The 20,839-nt window shown below is 46.2% G+C and overlaps 1 protein-coding gene across 1 annotated transcript in view; it reads left to right on the top strand.

Annotated features, from left to right (window-relative positions):
• GRID1 (glutamate ionotropic receptor delta type subunit 1) overlaps window positions 1–20,839 on the top strand; it is a 693,764-nt gene that overhangs the window by 461,600 nt on the left and 211,325 nt on the right. Inside the window, exons 6-8 of the mRNA XM_029919939.1 lie at window positions 6,397–6,567; window positions 18,434–18,595; window positions 20,049–20,168. Coding sequence (XP_029775799.1) covers window positions 6,397–6,567; window positions 18,434–18,595; window positions 20,049–20,168 — 453 coding nt within the window. The remainder of the gene's footprint in view (window positions 1–6,396; window positions 6,568–18,433; window positions 18,596–20,048; window positions 20,169–20,839) is intronic.

Raw genomic sequence — 20,839 nt, 5'->3', positions numbered from 1 at the left:
TTATGATAATTTGGTATTGCAACCATAGGAAACTGATACAGTGGACAAAACTGGAAGGCAGATGACAGTGTCATATGAAATTCAGTGTGCTAAGAGAAACTAGTAGTCAACTTAGATTTTTATCTTTCAAGAGTGAGACTATAAAAGGCATTTTACAACAAATGAAAATAAGTTTATCAGTAACAAACCAACATTAAAGGAAATTCTAAAAGTAATGGGAAATTAATAGGAATTATAGGTAATAAGAAGATATAAAGAAAGAATTAAAATGCTGGATATTGTTATCACATTAGTCGGGATGATGGTGATTGGATTGGAAAGAATTGAAGAGAAGGGAATAAAAATACTGATTAGCCTCATGCTTTGTTCAGTATGCATTTAAAAATATCTAAGACAACCAAGAAAAAAATAATATAGAAAACAAAACTTCCATGGGTGCCTGGGTGGCTCAGTCAGTTGGGTGTACAATTTTGGCTCAGGTCATGATCTCATGGTTTGTGGGTTCAAGGCCTGCATCGGGCTCTGTGCTGACAGCTCAGAGCCTGGAGCCTGCTTCTGATTCTGTGTCTCCCTCTCTTTCTGACCCTCCCCTGCTCACTCTATCTCTCTCTCTCAAAATAAAATAGAGACATAAAGAAATGAAAAAATAAACTTCCAAAAGAGGGTAAAATAATGGATGTACGGGGGAAATCATTCTAAGAGGAAGTGAAAAAAAAGAAAAAAGAAACGATAAGATGTAATGTAAGTAATATAGTGGGAATCAGTGTAAATGTAAAGATAATCATAGTCCAATATAAATGGATTAAGATTTCTAATAAAATGTCAAAGATGGATATAAAAAATATGTAGTATATTTTGTTTATGATAGTCTCCAACTTAAGTATGAGACAGAGAAAGATGGATGGCAAAGAGGTGGAAGATGTTAGAGCAGGAAGCTAGTAACCAAAATAAAACTGGTGTCACTGTATTACTATTGGATATAATACAGTAGGAGGCAAGATGAATTACTAGAAATAAAGAAGATATCTAAATAATGATAAAAGATTCAATTCAACAAGGAGTTACAGTTCTCCACTTGTTCATAACTAATAAAACACTGAAAATGTCTTTTATTAATTTTTGAAAATAGAGGCTGGATACAGAAAGAAATAGACTAATTCCTAATCTAATGGACCTAAAAGTAGACCACAGAAACCAATAACAGCAGGACAGTTAATGCACATGAAACATTCATGCAGACTGACCACGTGATAAGCCAGAGAGCAAAAGTTCAATATGTTTTAGAAGATTAGCTTCATACAATCTATGTTCTCAGATTACAGTGCCTTTAAATTAGAAATCAATACAAAGATACTAAAAAGAATACCCTAATGTTTAGAAAATTTTGAAGAATTCCTAGCAAATTACTTATGGGTCAAAAATATATCAAAATGGGATTTTAAAAACTGATACAATTTGCAGATATAATTTGTGGGACACCACTAAAGCAATGTTTGGATGTAGACTTATTGTCTTTGCTACTTTATTAGAAAAGATAAAAGGTGTAAGATTCCACAGCTGAGCTGCATACCTAAACAGTTGGAAAAATAACTACCTAATAAATCCAAAGAAACTAGAAAAATAATAGAGTGGAAATTAATGAAATAGAAAACCAACATATAAAAAAGTATCAGTTGAGTCAAAACTTACCTTTTTAAAAGGATTTATAAAATAATCAAACTTCTAGAATCAGACTAAGAGAGGGCACAAATAAATATTGTTAGCAGTGGATGGGAGCACATGCTTTGGATGCCTTAGAGAGAGTGAAGAAGTGGAGAGACATTGTGAACAACAGATGCCAATCAACTGGAAAGTTTGGACAACATAGCTGAAGTTTTGGAAGAAAAAATGACTTAGGGCAGGGAAGGAAAAATGAGCAAAATCCCTATGTACAAAAGGAAATTTAATCAGTAATAAAGAATCTTCCTACAAAGAAGACACCAGGTTAGATGAGTTTATAGGCTAATTCTACTAAATGTTCTAGAAACTGGAGATGATTATTAGAACATGTGACAAAGAATTATCCAGAAATTTAAAAAAAGGTCCTATAAATTCATAGGCAAGAGACCCAACCCAATGGAAATTGAACAAAACCACAAATACAAGAAAGGAAACACAAATGATTCATTAACATATGAAAGATATTTAAGTCTATTAAGAATTAGGGAAGTGGGAATCAAAATCCAAAGATGTACCGATTCATTCTCACCAGGATGACTAATATTAGGAAGTCCTACAATAATGTCAGGGCCTGGCAAGGGGGCAGGAACTCTCTTTACCAGACATGATTATAAATTGGTACAATAACTTTAGAGGTTTGGTATTACTATGTAAATTTGAACATATTCGTATTTTCCTATTGAGGAATTCTAACCCCGAGAAATTCTTTTGCAAGTCACCAACACACGTGCACAAGAAAAACATGCATAGAAGCTTTGTAGTAGCAAACGGACACGAATGTTCCAATGGGCAGCAACACTAGGGTGAATGAATGGTGACAGAGTCATACTGGGCAGTAGGGTACAGCTGAGAAAACAATGAAACTAAGCTGTACCCACCACCATGAACAGATTAGGAACATGTTAAACCAGTGGGGTTTAAATGTTTGTTGGGTATTGGAATTATCTGGAGAGCTCATGGAGAACACAGAAAGCTTTGCTTGGCGAAGGATCAGACCTGCATTTTATAGAGTTCCCAACGTGATATGGTTTGAGAACCAATTGTGTTAAAGCACAATAGCAGGGGCCTGCAGATGGTTTAGCTTGCACACAGCTAAATAAATTGTGTAAGACAAAGTTGTACATGATCTGGGCTGTACACATAAGTCATCACATGACAAAGTTAGCTGCTGGTGAGGAGGAAGGGGTAAGCATTTGGGGAAGAGGCATCCAACCAAGATGCAGGGCATACTTTATTTCTTAGCTTGGCAGAAGGCACACTGATCATTTTATTATTCATACTTAATGTATGTAATGTTTGTGCCTAAGATATATTTCGCAGTATAAACTTACAAAGTCATAAAACAAAAGCAAGATTTATTTTGAGCCTGTGCACCCCAGTAGGCATCTGGGTATGACACATTATTGCTACTACTGCAGACTTGCTGATTTTAGTGAGGGTAGTGGAGGTCATACAGTACACACACACACACACACACACACACACACACACACACACACGTTGTCTTTCTGCTGCTGCTCATCACTGGCACTATCTGGAAGGAATGTTTAACTGGGACAAAGGAGAAGTTTGTTCTCCAGGTGGGTTGTGTAAATTGGCCTCTTGGATAACCTTCTGCATCTGTAGGAAGGCCCAGAGGTCAGATGTCTTCACATGGGTCCAGAGGCTGGTCCACTGTGGAGGTTGGGAGCAGTGCCTGACAGTAGCCAAACAGGGAGTGAGTGAACCCTTGTGTGTAGCCCTGTGGTACTGAAGGGACCCAATGGGACCAACAGCCTGGCACAGAGCTAGGGGAATTGACAGATGATGTAGGGTTGGAATTCTCCGAGAGGAGGGACACATTCTTGGGAGAAGAGGTGACCCTTTTCATTGCCCTCAGGGGACCTGGGGGAGTTGCTTCTGTTCTTCTCCCTGCACTTAGATTCTGATTGCAACTATCTCGTGTAGAACACTAAGAATAGGCCTAGAAGGATGGGGAGGCAGGGAAGAGTGCCCTGGAAGATGGTGTGTGTGCTTTGATCCAGAGTGGGTGGATGAGAAATGGGCCATAGGAGACGGGGTCTGCAGAGATCCTCACTGATGCAGCTAATGGGTTGGGTTGAGCTGTGCCAAGTGTGTAAGGAGTTCTTGGCAGGAAGAATGGAGAAAGAACAGTATAGAGACCACAGCAGCTGGGAACAGGAGCAAAGGCCCCCACCCCCATTATGTTGTGGGTGTCCTTGGCTCAGCCACTCACCCCTGCTTCTGCCACAGGTTGCCAGGAAAGATGATGGGCGTGCTCTCCAGAAAGGTATTGTGTACCCTGTAAGTCAGGTTCCCTACAGAGTCCCAAGGTCCCACTTGGGGTGCAGTGGAGAGTGCTCAGAGACACTGACCTACCAGGAAGTTGAGAATGCAGGAGAGGTTTAATAAAAGAGCTTCTGTAATGGCTCTGCAATCAACGAGTAAGTGAGAAAAACAAAAGGTATGTGACCTCCCCATTTCCTCTCCAAGGTGTGCGGGCTCTGATTAACCCCCTTATGCATAATTCAAATTATGTTCCTCCCGACCTCATGATTTTTCGAGTTAAAAACAATTTCCTCCCTCAATCTCACGTATTCCTTCTCCAAGTAGAGCTAACTGGTCCATCACCATCCTTTCCTACAGTCCTACTTACTGTTCGATCAGAATTTGATTTCCCTCACCCCACTATTGATGCTCAGGGCAGGGCCCCTGTTAGCAGGGCAGCTATGAGCAGAGTATAAACATTCTACTCAGCTGCAGTCTGTGTTCTGTTTCCTGAAGCCCAGCTGATTCTGGGCTCATCTCAGCTGGTAGTCCTGAGATGTGAACATTTTGCACTTTCCCCACCTCTGGTCTGTTGGTCCCAGTCCAACAAGACAATCTTTCCTGAAACAGTCTTTGGTCTGAAATACAAGGTTTAGTGGCTTAAACCCAGATTTACTTGAATTCCTTTGAGATTACTGCATTTCCACATCCTTGGGAACTATCAGTCATTCTAAAAAGATATGATTCTCAGTGTTTTACTTTCTCCCAGATCCGGCATGTTGATTCAACTGGCCAGTCTTCATGCTCACGTCAGGTTCCTAAGACAGTTCCTGGAAAAGAGAGTTTACCAGTTCACCCATCAACCTGTTACATTCTGATTTAAGTAATTTGAATGCCTCTCCATTCAACTAATTTCTAACCTTATTACCTCCATTTACACCAGTTCATCGCCTCAAAGCTAGAATGTATCATCTGTAAGGAGGAAGACTTAAGATCTATTTTAAGACATGGTTATTCACAGTTCAAATCTTGACTTGGAACCAACCAACCCTTTAGCCACTTTTGAGAGATAGTAAACAAAAACTTTTGTGAACCTGACTCCACCTCTAAAACTCTTTATTTGTGTTGGTTTGTAATTTTTGTCATTCCTGTGTTGCTCCTAGCCTTGAGGCAGTTCTTTACTTTCTTGTCTCCTCATATCATCATATGGCAAGCTGCCACAGGGTTTTGAAACGGAAATCTGATTGTAGCTGCTTTGTGCCTAAACCTTGCCAGGCCTCCTCACTGCACTTGGCTGGGTCTACTGACCCCGCCCCCACATCTGGCCCTGAACAGGAGCTCGAAGGCTGCTGCTGACCACTGCTCCTTTCTGCCTGAGGCATTCACATGTCCTGCTGTCTCTCCTGGAACCGTGTGCCACAGGGTATCACTCGCTGCCTCTGTCTTCAGCAGCACGGCCACCGACTCAGCTCTGCACTGCCCCTTCCTTCCACTTATACTTCTGAGCACTTTGCTTAACAAGTTCCTCTTTCAGGTTTAGCTTCAGAGCTAATTCCTCATAGAAGCCTCGTCCTGGAAGGAGCTCCCTGTGGCCAGCTGCCTTTACTATTTCCATGCTTGAAAGTGCTCGGTGAAAATGGGATAGTAATAGGATGTACCTCCTAGAATTCCTGAAATTATTGTCAGCACCAAATGAGATAATGTGTGTAAAGAGCTTAGCAGACATCTAACATGGAGGCACAATGGGTTTCCTGTGCCCCTAGATTTCCTTATTACAGCACTCAGCCTATTTCATGCTACGAAGACCTTGAGCTTTACTGGGTGGGATTAGGCCTGACAAATTCAAAGCTGTGTCCCCAGCGCTTAATACAGAACAAATCACACAGGAGATATTGGGCGGATTTTGTGCAATGAATGAGTGAATGAATGAGTGGATATATTTTCAAATTTTGTATGTAGATCTTAAAAAGAAATGCAAAGCTAATTATTTAAGAATTAGGAGAGACTCATGGCATTTTGGTCAGTTTTCTTCAAGAAAACCAGGTTTGTTTCTCTCAGGGAGATGACTCTCAACAGGAAGTCAGGAAGTTTAGCTTTGACTTCCAGCGGATGCCTACCATGACATTGACAGCATAGGTTCTTCAGAGCTTGACCCTATAGAAGCTAACGCACTGGTGGGTTGGCCACAGACATCTTTTCCTGGTCTGCAGGAAAGCTGTTGAGTAATCCTGTTTGTATTTGGGTTAGCAAGTATTATTTATAAATAACCAATTAATGAACTGTGTGATGTGGGCCTGATCCCTTGACCCTTTTGGCTATATAGGCTGTTGGCCATCGTACCTCCTAATGGGCCTTTTCCAGGTGCAGTTCATGAGTCAGTGGTAAGCATGGGTCTGGTTATCTTCCCAGGAGATCAGCGACCCAGAGATCCTGGATCTGGTGCACAGCGCCCTTGGCAGGATGACCGTGGTCCGGCAGATCTTTCCATCTGCAAAGGACAACCAGAAATGCATGAGGAACAACCACCGCATCTCCTCCCTGCTCTGTGACCCCCAGGAAGGCTACCTTCAGATGCTGCAGGTCAGTGCTCCCCTGCCAAGCTCTCTCCAAAAGAGAGTCTCACTCATGCCCTTGGCCTGCTACAGGTTATGGGCAAAGATCTGCCTCAGCTTCAGCTGAGCACTGTCACCCACCAACTTTAATTACTGGAACCCTGTCATTTGCTGAAATTGAAACCAGTCAACTGGGCAGTTCCTCTGAGCACCATTAGCAGGCAATTATGCCTGTTGTCAGCAAACAGGCCATATTAGCTCACTGGGGGCCTCTTGTATTTAAAAGTTACATGTTCAGGGAGTAAAGAGATTACTGTCTCTCAGGCTTCCCGTGCTGACTACTTTGTGGGTGATGGGTTTGTTTGGCAGTATCGGAGATGGAGTCTTCCTGTGGGGAGTCCACATTTTGAACCTGTTTTAGGGTCTTGCCTGTAGAAAGTCAGTAATACAGACTTAGCTCTTGTGAAACAGCTAGGGAGTGTCCCAGCTCACCTGCTGAGTGCAAAGGCATAGGCCAATCAGGATATTCCCAGAGTTCCGCTCTGTGTGGGGAGGCGAGAGAGCAGGACCACCACAGGCCTAGCTGTTGTACTCCATCCAAGGCAACACGTACAGAGTGTTTCCGGTTAGTGCTTCTACCCAACCTGATGCCATATATGCAATCCATGTTAGCTTCTCCTGGGGTCCAGGGAGGAGGATGGGGCGTTGTGGGCCTATTATGAGAGGTCGTTTTCTCTCTGGATGTTTGAAGAGACCGATGAAGCACAGTGGAGACTGCCCCCTGGCAGCTCAGAATCCACCTCTTCATTAAGAATATCATGCATAAGGAAACTTGTGCTTAGTGCTTGTGGGAGACACATAACAGAAGGAAATCTCTCCCAGTTGGGTTTGCAGAAATTATCCAGAAGTTTGTGCATGTGATATGCTTACCATTCAGCATTTGAAACTAGTTATACCTTCTTTACCCAGCCAAGCATGACAAGTGGAAATCAGGTTTCAGGACAGATTTATCCTGTATCAACCACCTGAGTATCTGTTGCATCCCAGGACGTTTTAGTATTAACCTTATCAGGAGGCACACATTTTGGGGAGGGGGATTATTAGACTCTCTCGAGTGGTCTGGGTACATGTGTAATTTGCCAAAGCATCAAATCCATTCTCTAATCTTATGTTTGGGGAGGGGAAAGGGAAACACGCTCCAAGAGATGGTAAACACTGGAAATACATTCTTGGCTGAGGAGGGAGCATAGCAGACACAGATTTTAGCTGGAGTAATTCCCACTACCCCCATGTCCACTGCTCCTGGGAGCTACCACGATGTCTGGAGTCTTTCTAATGTGGTGAAGGATTGGCCAAGAAAGTGGACCAAGGCCCCTGCAGAGCCCATGGACCCGAGAGCCCTGGGCATATTGGTCAGAGGTGAAAGGTGCTTAATGCAAGATTTTATATTTTTGGATGCTGCTGGCCTGCTCTGCCTTTTTCCCTTCTGGAGCTTGGAAGAAGAGGTCAGGACCAAGTAAATCCCCTTCACTGGACCTCTGCATTTATCACCCTACTCTCTACATGGGATGGAAGCAGAGTGAGTGACAAGAGCGGTAGTAGCAGGAGCAGTATTAGTAGCAGCAGTAATAATGACAGCCGTAGTAGCAAGAGCAGTGCGGTAACAGTACAAGTAGTAATGGCAGTAGCGGCAATAATAGCAGTAGCAGCCACACAGCCACAGAAGCTCAAGAGCCACACTGCATGGGTTCAAATCCCAGGAACTCTAGTTACTAACAAATTATTTAATTATTATTTATGTGTCATTTTGCACCTCAGTGTCCTGTTCTGTAAATTGGAAGGAAAAGTGTCTCCCCCTGAGAGACAGTGAAAATTAAATGAAGGAACGTACAGAAAGCGTTTAGAGTAAGTCTGAGCTATTCACTGTGTCGTTACAGAGGAGGGAGTCAAGTGTGTTCAGAGTTTCTGGCAAACATGGCCTCGTTTTCTTGTTTTTTGTTTTTTTTTAATTTTGTAAGGTATAGTCTATCTGTCTCTTTAAATTTTATTTATTGGGGCACCTGGGTGGTTCAGTCGGTTGAGTGTCCGACTTTGGCTCAGGTCATGATCTCATAGTTCGTGGGTTTGAGCCCCACATCGGGCTCTGTGCTGACCACTAGCTCAGAGCCTGGAGCTTTTGCTTCGGATTCTGTGTCTCTTTCTGTCTCTGCCCCTTCCCTGTGTCTCTCAAAAATAAATAAATGTAAAAAAATTTATTTTTATTAAAATTTACTTATTTATTTTGAGGGGGAGAGAGAGAGAGAAAGCCACTGGAAGTGGGGAAGAGAGAGAGGGGAGACAGAGGCTCTGAAGTAGGCTCTGCACTGACAGCAGAGAGCCTGATGCGGGGCTGGAGCTCATGAACCTCAAGATCATGACTGGAGCCAAAGTCGGAAGCTTAAGCCACCCAGGCACCACCCTGAGCATGCTCTTTAAAAGCATCATAGTGGGTAGGAGACCGTTTCCTTTGGGTCCAGCCCCATATCGCAGGCTTTATGTACCTCTTTCTGTCTACACCATTCCCATAGGCACTCAGGCAGAGTGCCCTGTGTGGGAGAGTCGAGGCCATGTCTGGGGAGACCCAGTGAGCCCTTCTTACAAGCCTCTACTCATTGGAGACCCTCAATAAGGATGGATGGGGTGGATCTGTTAATAATTTAGGTCTTAACACAAGTTAAATGGTCTCTAGAAGCCTATATATATAAATGATATATAAATGAAACACTTTATGAAAGGAATCTCTGTCTCCATTTGTTGCCTCTGCCTGGAGAGGGGGTGTGGTGAGAGAGAAATATATGGATTTACTTACTCACCCTGCCCAACAACCATTTGGGCAGCTCCTAGATTCATCTCATTTACAAGCCATTCTCTTCGAGTTTCCTCAGTAGCTATTACCACTTCTTTATTTCTTAATGACAGTATAGAAGACAAACTAATTTCTACTAGCCTCTAGCTGTGAGATTTATCGAGAAGACTCTAACATGTTTAGAACAACTAACTCAAGAAAAAATAAAGCATTTATGTCATGGATTATTAACTTTGTCTTGATGAAATTAATGAAGATCCTTTGGGAAATGGAGTTCTCTAGTCCATCTTTTAGTTCTTCCCCCAGATGGCTGCTACTGGGATGGTGATTCTGGGTTAGATGTTTTCAGGAGAACCATCAAGAATGGGGGGTTTTTACAAGATCGTCCATCTCTTGGCTTCTTCACAGTGCTGGTCTCAGAAACTCCATCTTCTTCTATTAGGCCTGTGGTCAGAGCTTTCTGTGCTCCAGGGCCAACCAAGCACTATTATAGCAAATAAATTTGGTTCCTATTTAGTACAAAGTCCCTTGGAGGAAAAAATACCAAAATAAGTGACTTTTAGTAGCTTCAAAAGCATTGCATTTGCTGGTGTGCTGTTGTTTATTTTCCCCTACAAAGCACCGTCTCATTGGGTGTTTCTCATTCTTGTTCTCTTGACAAGTTAGTTTAGGGCTTGTCTGACTCAGCCAGTAATAAAAGTGATAACCAGTCTCTAAGAACCTTGAGACCTTGCTAAGATTTCTCGGGCAGCCTTGCTGAGAGGAGAATTTGTAAAGCACTCGGTCTTCAGGACTGCAGTGTCCGATGACTTCAGGGCTACAACAGATAAATTGTCACATCGCCATGCCATTTCTATTCAAATGGGCTTCCAAGGGAGGACAAGCAAATGACAGAAGTTGTGTTGTCTGGTCACCATGGAGCCTGATCCTTGAATTAAGCTGTGGGGGCATGCTCCTTCAGGTTGGAATTTCACCTCTTTGTGCCTTTTTAAAATTGTTACATGGCTTGATGGATAGAATAATTCTTCCCTCTCTCAGTCTATTAAAACGTATGAAAACTCCCCCTTTCCACATGTCCCTATTTTATTAGGGATCTCTGTATTCTTTTCTGGCTATAAGTTGTTTGTCAACCTGCCAATAGAATCCTTTTCTCTGGAGCAGCAATGAGCCGCCCCACACCATAGCTATCTTGGACTTCATGTCACTTTCACTGGTTTCCTGTTTTACCCTAAATACCCCAATGGAATATATAGCAACGGTCAGTCATGAAGCATAACGGGCGCCTGGAGGGGCATGATCCTCAATGCCTTTGTCAGAGACAATTGCACAGGTGGTCTCTCTGGCTATAGTCAGTTGCTGTTCTGGCCACAGATGGCCACATGCCTATTTGGAGCCCAGAGAGCCTCAGGTATGGACAAATGCCCTTCCCCACTCTGCCTTCCATCCCTTCGGATTCGGTGATGAGCAGAGAGCCCTGGCCCCTTTGCCCTCTGCCACCATCTGCTCCCTCGGTGGTGCCCTCTCTCAGGACGGGCGGGCTGGCAGCAGTCTGGCAGAAAGGCCTCGCCTGGAGATGGATTTCTCAAGCTGTGACATCTGAGCGTCAGCTTGTCCTCCCAGCTGGACCCTCCGCTGGCTGCTTGTCTGACTTTGCTGGATGACCAGAGCCTGTCTGAGGATCTGGTCAGAGGTCAGTTCCTGCTGTTTGCCCCTGTGAGGTCTCCCTCAAAAGTCCACTTGGCTTGATTAATGAAGGAAGAAGAAAAAACTAGGCTCTGTAGAAGCATGGAGGAAATGCAGACTTCCTTAATGAAAACATTGCTTATGTTTCTATCTTTGGTGCGGGATGGATAATGGTCTGGTGTTGAGAGGCAGCTGGCCCATGTGGCTGTGACCCTGGCCTGCCATTCATCTTCCTCTGCCTTCAAGCCTGATAACGTGGCTGCACAACAAATACGCTGCGCCCTGGAGTATACTGGAGACAAGGCTGGAGCACCCTCACATTTACTACAGGGAAATGTGCATGGAGCACTGGGAAGTCAGGCAGCTGGCTCCACAACGGGACCATTGTCCTTCGGGGGCCTGTCCCTTCCAGTCTGATGGAGGTGGGCACAGGTCGTGGTCTGCTGGGGTCCAGATAGGATCTGAAGAGTATGGTTCTCCTTAGCATATTTCACAGGGGTTGAGGGGGTGCTTATCTTTTCATTTCTCCTGGTCCTAATCCTTCTTCTGGGGACTCATGTAAGTGAACAGATCATCCAGCTTTATGATGGGGCTGCCTCCACCTCACTCAGTGCTGCCCCAGATGCAAAACCAGTGCCTTTCCTGGTTTCACTGACAAATCTTAGTCTTAAATATGCTGTGACATACAGTTGGGGTCAGGGTAGGGTATTGGCATTGTAGTTGCACAGAGAGTGATGTTCCTGGTGCGGAATGTACCCTGCTTGTCCCCTCCCCCCAGGACCCCATACTTTCTTTCCTGCTGACTTCTCTATCCATCCTCTACTTTCTTCCTCTGGGTCTTGACTCCAAAGTAAATTCTTATTTTTTCATGAAGATAAACTTAACAATCTTCCTGGTAGCCTTTGCCCTAGCTGACACAGGAATATAAAATCTAACTATATAAAATATAGTTACTGATGTAGTGGGGATTCTGATGCCTACTCTTAAAAGTATAAAAACATGTTTTTCCAAATCCCAGGTCCTAGGTTGGCTTCATGGGATTGGTCTTTGGTTATTGGGCAGCAGGAGGGTCTACCTAGGTTCCTCAAGAACTGCAAACCCCAATCAAGGCCTCCTGGCCAAATTATCTCCTCTGCCTCCAAGAAATATGTCTTCACTGTTCCCATTTCCCTTCCAACGACCCACTTCCTGCACAGGTTATTGGCTCTGGAAATGCAAACCTTGCAAGGATGCCCCCATCTCCAGGGAATGCACACCCCAGATTCTGATTGGAGATGGACACTTCCCCATGGAACATATTGGTCCAGAGCTCCAATACCCTTTTCTCAGCATGGCTTCTGTCCTCCATCAGTCATATTCTTTTTTTTTTTAATGTTTATTTATTATTAGAGAGAGAGAGAGTGAGAGAGAGAGAGAGAGAGAGAGAGAGAGCAGGGGTTGGGCAGAGAGAGAGGAAGACACAGAATTTGAAGCACGATCCAGCACAGAGCCCAATGCAGGGCTTGAACTCACAGACCTCAAGATCATGACCTGAGCCGACATCAGACACTTAACTGACTGAGCCACCCAGGCACCCCCTCCTTCAGTCGTATTCTAAGAAGCATTCTCTTTGCAAATACCTTGGTATATTGTTACCTTGGGGTTCTTTTTCCTAAGAACAGATTTAAATCTATTCATTCAGCATTCATTAAATCCACAAACCCTCGTTATGTACTGATTATGTGCCAGTTCCTATGTTAGACATTCAAAAATGCTCTCTCTCTTAATTCCACAAGCTCTGAATAAATGGGAAGTTTCATCTCTATTCTGTAGCAGGGACCAGTTAGGAAGACAGGCATATGCAAACACCCAGGGGCCCAGGAGAGCAGGGGCAGGGTTCAGTGTGTCTGAGGCTAGAGGTGGGAGGTGGGAAGTGTTAGCGTTCAATCAGAAAAGGGGGTAGCCCTCAGGGTGCCGAGGACTGGGGTGTGGCCCTTGGAGATGTGACAGGGCAGGATGTGCACAAGAAAGACAACTCTGTGCAGGGGTGGGAGAAGTGGGAGGGCCCAAGGAGACTGGGAGACAAGGTAACCAGTGGTTATGGTTTCCCCAGGGAGAAACGAGGCCACTTGAACCATGCTGTGGATGTAGGAGATGACCACATAGAAAGGACATAAGGAGGCTTCTTGGGATTGAAGCCCCTAGGCCTGGGCAGGGGACAGGTGATGGGGCAGCAAATAGAGCCTGGTGCTTCCCACAGAGCTGGGAACAGCTGTCCCTTTTCTAGTCCTACCCGCCTGCGCCCCCCTTTCTTCCACACATCTGGGTGGTCTCTTGTGGTGGAGCCAGCCCTGCAGGGCACATGTCAGAGTTTTGACTGCAATGGGCCAAGCCACCTCCCTTTCAGGACCCTGAGTCAGGGCACAGTGAGGCCCTACTCTGAGCCTTCCATTATTGGCACCCTTTATGGAACACCCTGGAGGCAGAGAAGTGGCCTTTCCCATAACAGGATGCTCTGCAGCGCCTCAGCCCATGCACACCCGAAAGGCCCCACTCAGGCCCAGGGGCTATGGAAGCTGTGACTGGGCTGCTCGGGCCAGGAGGAGACCAGGGCCATGTGTCCAGGTGAGCAGCATGCAGGCAGAGCTGGAGGTAGAATGCTCAGGGGGATCCCTGCTAGTCTTCCCGGCCACAAGCTGCAAAACCCAGATACAACTCCTACTCACCCTTGAAAGTGTTTAGGCCAAGGGCATCGGGGGAGAGGGTGAGCGGTGCTGGCAGATACAAATTCGTTTCCCAGTGGTCCCAAGGCTTCTGGCGTCCCAGACCCGTGCTGGGACAGAGACGGGGCACCCTGGAGGAGCTCTCAGACCATCCACACTGAAGTCAGGAGCCTGTGTAGGTCTGTTCTCCCCCTTCCATTCTTCCTGTCTCTGCTCCCTCCACAAATAAAGCTGCACACAAAGAACTTGGGACAGTACTTGGCACACAGGAGGACTACCATCCTGCAGTTCTCAGGCGAGTCACTCAAGGCACCCCCGTGGCACTTCTCCAGGGCCACAGATCACATTGTATTTCCTTGTCATCAACTTGAGTCTTGAGCATTCAATGACTTGTTCAACATCATTCTGCCTCAGTGTGGGTGGAGATTCAATTCACTTATTTGAGAAGCATTTATTGAGCACCTGCTATCTCCGTGCACTGGAGGAATAGCAGTGGGCAGAGCTGGCCCAGGATGGGATGAATCCAAAGCTCTTGCTCATCCTGCAAGGCCACCTGGCTCAGCTGCACACTCAGTAGAGTAAGAGTTGTGCTGTAGGCAGTGAAAGGGGCATCAGGCATATGTCTCTAAGGTGGCTAACTGGACCAGCTGGGCTCCATTCCGGCTCTGTCTCCACCTGGAATGGAGGCCATAGGCTCTGGCCTCAGGGCCCTTGCCTGGCTCTGGCTTTTGTCTGCCTCTGACTTTAGACTGGTATCTCTGACCTGGTTCCAGGTCATTTGCTTGGCATCCAGGTCTTTACTCTACCATGCCCTTGGCCTCAAACCTTGGTCTGTCTTCTTTTCAGGTCTACTGTCACCTGAAATGCATTTTTTTTGGTCCCTTGTCACATTGGCGCTGCAATGTCCCTAGGCCAGCCAGAGGGGATGATGGTTTAAATAGTGACAGTACCGGCTCTGCCTGTCTGTCTGCTCTGAATGAACTCTGTGCTGTGTCTTACCTGCGTGAGGGAAAGAGGCAAGCATTCCTACCAACTAGGCCCCTTTTCTCTGCCCCTGTGGCCTAGAGCTCCAGCTTGGGCTGATAGCTCCTTGAACATGACACTGAATGAGTGTTCACATAGCTGGGAACCTCTCTCCTTCCAGACCATTCTTCTTGGCTCAGAGGCTGGTCATGACCATGCCCTGACACTGTTCTTCACCCACCCACCCTGAGAAAAGGCTTGCCTTATATTTATCAGGACCAGACAGAGCCCCAAGCAGAGGCTACCTTTCTACTATCTACTCTTGATCTTTTCCCCTAAAGGTCCTGTCTTCAGTCTCCAGATTACCAGACTGTGAAGGAAGTGCCCTCCCTTGCATTCCCACCAGTTAACCTTAGCAGGTCTTCTAAGTATGAGGATGCTGAGGTTGAACAGCAGAGATTGGGGCCACAGATCAATACAGGGTGTTAGTGTCTGCCCACCTTAGGGAGATGAACTGATATAGCATCCTACCAGAAGGGACAAGAGTGAGGGAAGGTGGAGCTCCAAGTAGGGGTCAAGAAGACATTTTGAGCAAGCTGTAAATGAGAAGCAAGATGCTGTTTGAACAAAGGAGGTTCCTTCCCAAGTCAAATTGGAAGTGCCCAGTCTCTTTTTCGTCCTGTTTTCTCTTTTGGGGAGCCAAGACCAGTGAGTACCCTATTTACAGGAGATCCATCACCCCACCCATCCATTCATCCACCCATCCATCCATACATACATCTCCCCCTCCATCCTTCCATCCATCCATCCATCCATTCATTCATCCATCCACCCCTCCTCCTTGTCACCTATCCATCCCCTCATCCATCTATCCATTTATCCTTCCATCCATCCATCCATCCATCCATCCATCCATCAAACATACATTAGACACCAATTATATGCCTTGTTTAGTGCTAGATGCTGTGTTTAGAGATAGCAAGAAAAAATTTATATACATACATACATATATGTATACATACACATATGTATTTCATATATGAAAATTGTATATAAGTCATATGGGAATATATACATATTTATATAAAAGCTGTGTATATGCGTGTTATATGTGTGTGTGTGTGTGTGTGTGTGTGTGTGTGGGTGTGGGTGGGTGGGAAGGCTGAGGGCTTCCTTTGGCCTTTCTGAGTCACATCCTGTTTTTGCCTCTTCATTGCCAGCCTCTTTGCATTCATACATTCGTTAAGTACCTTAATTCATTGTGAATAGAAGTGCTGGAGGCAAAAAGGGATTCCCGTTGGGTGCGGGTCTGGACCACAGCTGGGGCAGTGCTGTCCCAAGTGACCTAAAACAACATCTCCATTATGAGTTTGTATTCCAGAGGGGTGGTAGACATGGCAAGAATAATTTTGCAGTGGTAGGGGCTCCCGAAGGTTGGGGATCAGACAAGCACAGAAGGTGGGTTAGTCTTTCTCATGAGGGAAATGCTTCCCCAGGGCTCCAGGAGTAAGAGATACAGTTCTATCCTGGTGTTGCTTGTAGGGCAGGAGGTGAATTCTTGGTGATGGAAATAACTTCTCTTTGCTGTCAGATAAGCATGTGTGGACTGCAGGGGCCTGGAAAATGTCACCAGGTACTGAAACATCTGCTTCCCCTTGGCCCAAGGCCTTGGTTAAGTCAGCAGTGCTCAGTCATCATGGGCACACTCCTGCCACATCTGAAACATCACCTGTCCATCATCCTCCATCCATTTCTTACACAGGCCTTAGTGGCATACATCCCTGTGTCCCCTCTAAAGACTTGGGCTGAAGGTGGGTAAGGCAGGGCTCTGCAGGAATGGTTGGGACACAGATCACCCACAGAAGAAATAGTCAGCTCTGCTTAGCATGCCGTAGCAGAAACGCCCCTGAGGATCAGCATGAGTTACTGGAAGTCATGATGGAGCAGATGGTCTTGGTGTCCAGTACCAGCTCCCTTAGCCCATCTCTGATTTCACTTGTAGAGGCCGGTGCATGTTACCCAAGCTCCTGTCTGGGGCTCTGCTTTGGGAGCACCCAGTCCAAGACACGTGAGGAAAGAAATTGCAGGTGGAGAACAAAGCATGTAGGTACTGTGGTGTGAGGGCCATACTGGGGAGTGGTGAGAGGTAAAGCTGGAAGGCAGCAGGGGGGCCTTCCTGCAGACCAAGGATCTTATTTGATTCTCCCAGGAGTCCTATGAGGTTGACACATTCTCCTATTTATATCCAGTGATTTTGTTTTTCTGAAATATTTTTAGCAGACACCTTGCTGCTTAGATGTGCAGAGACTCATCCCCTTGACCCACTTTGGCTGATGGTTGTTTGTGCACCAGTTACTCAGGAGGGACCACACCCCTGAATGAGGGTGGACATTACCTCCTGCACCCCCACTTCTCTGACTCTCCTCCCTTTGTGCTTCATGACATCCCCTTGGAGGAGAGGGATAATGTGAAGGTAACATCTGAGAACAGGGCTGCCTTCTTCCCTACAGATCAGGGTCTTGAATTGTAGTCAGAAAGATGAGCCGGACCTGTCCCATCCCTGGATACCAGTGTTGTGGTGCAACTCTCCTCACCATTGTACCAGCTTTTGCCTTACAAGTGTGTTCTCAAGAGCTCTGAGATGGGCTTTCTTTCTTCTATGAGCCATCTCTCCTTAGCAGACAGCTAAGCAGAGGGATAGTTCTGATATGTGCTCAGTTGAAATTCCTAAATGTATCCCCTGGCTGGCAATGATGCTGCTATAGAGCAGGCTCCGTGGCCTCTGATCCTCTATCACCACAAGCTGCCAGTGTCACTCAGGCCACCATTAACTCTAGACCCATCTGTGGACCAGAACAATCTTTCTATGAAATGGATCTGATTTCTGGGCACAGATCCCATCCATGACATCCTTTTCCCTAAAGTCACCTATGGTGTTACTCCTTAGCATGGCCCATGAGGCTCAACATGGCTAGATCCCTGACCCCACTTCATCCCTATTACACCCATTAATACAGATATTTGACCCTGTTTTCAGTCCCTCTACCCAACCATGGTCCTCAGGCACCATCCAATTTATTGCTTATTTTTTTAAAATAAAGGTTTATTGGCACATCCTTTGTTACATATTGTCTTTGGCTGATTTTCTACAGTAAGAGCAGAGCTGAGCATTGCAAAAGAGACTATAAGGTCCACAAAGTCGAAAACCTTTCATATCTGGTCAATGCTGATGGACCCTGCCCTACCTGACCCCACTCCTTTGTACCTTCATGCCTTTGCATAATGCTGCCTCCCTGTAATGCTCTCTACCCTTTATCCTACTAATCCTTCTAGACCAAGCTTTCTGCCCGTCCTTCCCTCCATCCTGTGTTATGTGAGTAGGATGCCCCATTCCAGTCTTGGACAAAGCCTGGGTGCAAGTCTCAACCATACTGCTGATCATGCTGATTCTCCTGGTGATGTGCAGACCCACTTCCCACTCTAGTTCCTGAAGCAGGGCTAGTTCTTATTCTACCTAGGACTCCAGTGCCTGGCCTGGATTTTGAAGAAACAACTAGAAGTTAGATGATTGTGGTGAAGATACTGGGTACCACTTGTTAGTGTTGGCATCATGGATCACCCAAGGCTGAAGCCTCTGCTGGTTTCTCCCCTTCTCTGAAAATGCCTCAGTGGAAAGGGTTTCACCGCCTTTGTGTTTGCAGATCTCCAACCTCTACCTGTATGACAGTGTCCTGATGTTGGCCAATGCCTTCCACCGGAAGCTGGAGGACCGGAAGTGGCACAGCATGGCGAGCCTGAATTGTATACGCAAGTCTACCAAGCCATGGAATGGAGGAAGGTCCATGCTGGACACCATCAAAAAGGTGTGTAAGAGGACACCCACTGGGCTAAGGCTGAAGATAGGCCCTTCATTGCGTGCCCACACATGTGTGCGTGTGCACATGTACACACACACAACACACACACACACCCTTGAGCAGGTGGTCTGAAGCTGAGCTCTTTGTGTGGTTGCCCATGCAGGCCCCTTGCAGAGCTCCCCTCCTTGCCACTCTTCCTTTCCCAGCATTGAGGGCTGGTGAGCTGGGCTTCATAGATATGTTTTATTATTATTGTTTTGTCTGTTCTCTACAAGGTTTTGGACTTCAGAGTTCCCTAAGCAAATAATGGAGACAACTGTTCAGTTCCTGTGAGCCAGATACCCTAGGTGGCCACTATTTATAAGAGAAGCTGTCACACTAGGCAGTACCTGTACTGATCACTAAGACTTTAGCTTGTGTGTGTGTGTGGTCCTGTGTTCTGCTTTTATGACCTGTCAAACACACTGAGGCATGACACTGAGTTGCATGGGTGAATTTGAAGTGAATTGGGTAATCCATAGAAGACTTGTTAGAGTGAATTGGCTTTCAGAGTCTTCAAATGAGCATTTAGGGAAATCTGTAATGCTAAAAGTTGTAGTCACAATAAATTGTGTGCCGTGTCAATAGCAGTGAACGTATTCTGGTGTTGGTGAATCTGTTGCAGCCCGAACCAGCTGGGGACCCTCTTTGGCCAGCTCAGGATCTGGGACTCTCCCAGCTCATAGTCTATGGGAGAACCAGCCTGGATGGAACACCCTAGGCTTGAAGGGAGAGGAGGTTCACCACAGGCTCCCTCAGCCCTTCTGCCACCTGCTTCTACAGAACCCACTGAATCACTAGAGAGAGGGGCAGGGCTTGAATACTCACCACATCCAGTCTGTGCCAGACACTGTGCTTTGTACACATCTGATCCTTCGGCCCTTGCAGGCCCTGCAATGTGGATCTAATTTACTCCAGGCTGGAGATGATGGAGATGGCTTGCCAAGGTGGCACAGGCAGCAAAGCCAGAACTTGAGCTGGTGTTGGCCTCCAGTGCCATGCTTTGCTACCCAAAACTCTGTTGACCTTTGACTTTTCTCTTGGCTCAGGCTAAGGTGACCCCTGGAGCAGGATGCAAGGGAAGACTGTAAACTCCAGGAGGGTGGACACAAAACTGTCACTCTTTGATCTGTAGCAAGCATGATATGTGGCACAGAGCATGTGCTCTAATCATACTGACCACATGAATGTCAAGAGCAAGCCTTAGGGATTTCCCCTGTGAGCAGTGGTCTAGAAAGTATCAATCTTGCTCTGAGGCTATGGGACTGCTAGCAACCCTGTCCTCATTACAGTCTGTCCAGTGCTTCCCCAGGATCTTGATTGTCCCCTACTTGGTGACCAGTGCCTTCCCTTCTTTGTCTTTGTGATTCCACCCCTTCCATCCATATTTTCCTCAATGGGTTTTCCTTCTCTCCTGCAGGGCCACATCACTGGCCTCACAGGGGTGATGGAGTTTCGGGAGGACAGCTCGAATCCCTATGTCCAGTTTGAAATCCTCGGCACAACCTATAGTGAGACCTTTGGCAAAGACATGCGGAAGGTAAGCCACAGGGCACCCTCCTCCCTCTCCTCCTGCAGCTGTGCCACTGGCTGTATGTTCTGAGCAGGTGTTAACCAGCACAAAGGTCCCCTTTCCCTGCCTCTCTCTGATGATACTGCCGCTGATGCTGGTATTTGTGGGGCACAGTGTGGAGAAGGCCTAGAGTCGTTTTCAGCCAGGAAGTTCCATTAATACAGTCAGTACTGCGGGGCCCCTGGCTCCACCTGGTCCCACTGCATGGCCCTGGATGGCCAACCATGCAGGCTGAGGCTGAAGCTGGAAGGGACAATATATTTTTCTAGAGTGGCCAAAATTAGCCCAACTGCAGGAGCAGGTGTAATTGTGGCTTAGGCAGGAGTCTGAGGTTATGGCCAGTGCCCCCCAGATCTAAGAGTGAGACAAACCATGAACAGAAAAATGAGCCATGAGGAGGGTGGGAAGCAGGGAACAGTGGAGCCCAGTGGAGGGAGATGGGAGAGGCAGATAAGCCGAGTAGCTCAGGGTGGGGTTAGGCTACTTTATTTGATGCTAATGCAACTGGTTGGCCTGGGGTCTCTTCTGGTGATATTTTCCTCTTCTTCTCTCCTCCTATGGGAGATTTTCAAGGCTGAAGACTTGGGGGTGAGGAAGGCAACCTTTACTCACAATTGGAACCTCCAAAATTAAGGGAA

The sequence above is a fragment of the Suricata suricatta genome, chromosome 2 (genome assembly GCF_006229205.1).
Source record: "Suricata suricatta isolate VVHF042 chromosome 2, meerkat_22Aug2017_6uvM2_HiC, whole genome shotgun sequence".
NCBI classification, from domain to species: Eukaryota; Metazoa; Chordata; class Mammalia; order Carnivora; family Herpestidae; genus Suricata; species Suricata suricatta.
This window is presented reverse-complemented; position numbering and strand designations above follow the sequence as displayed.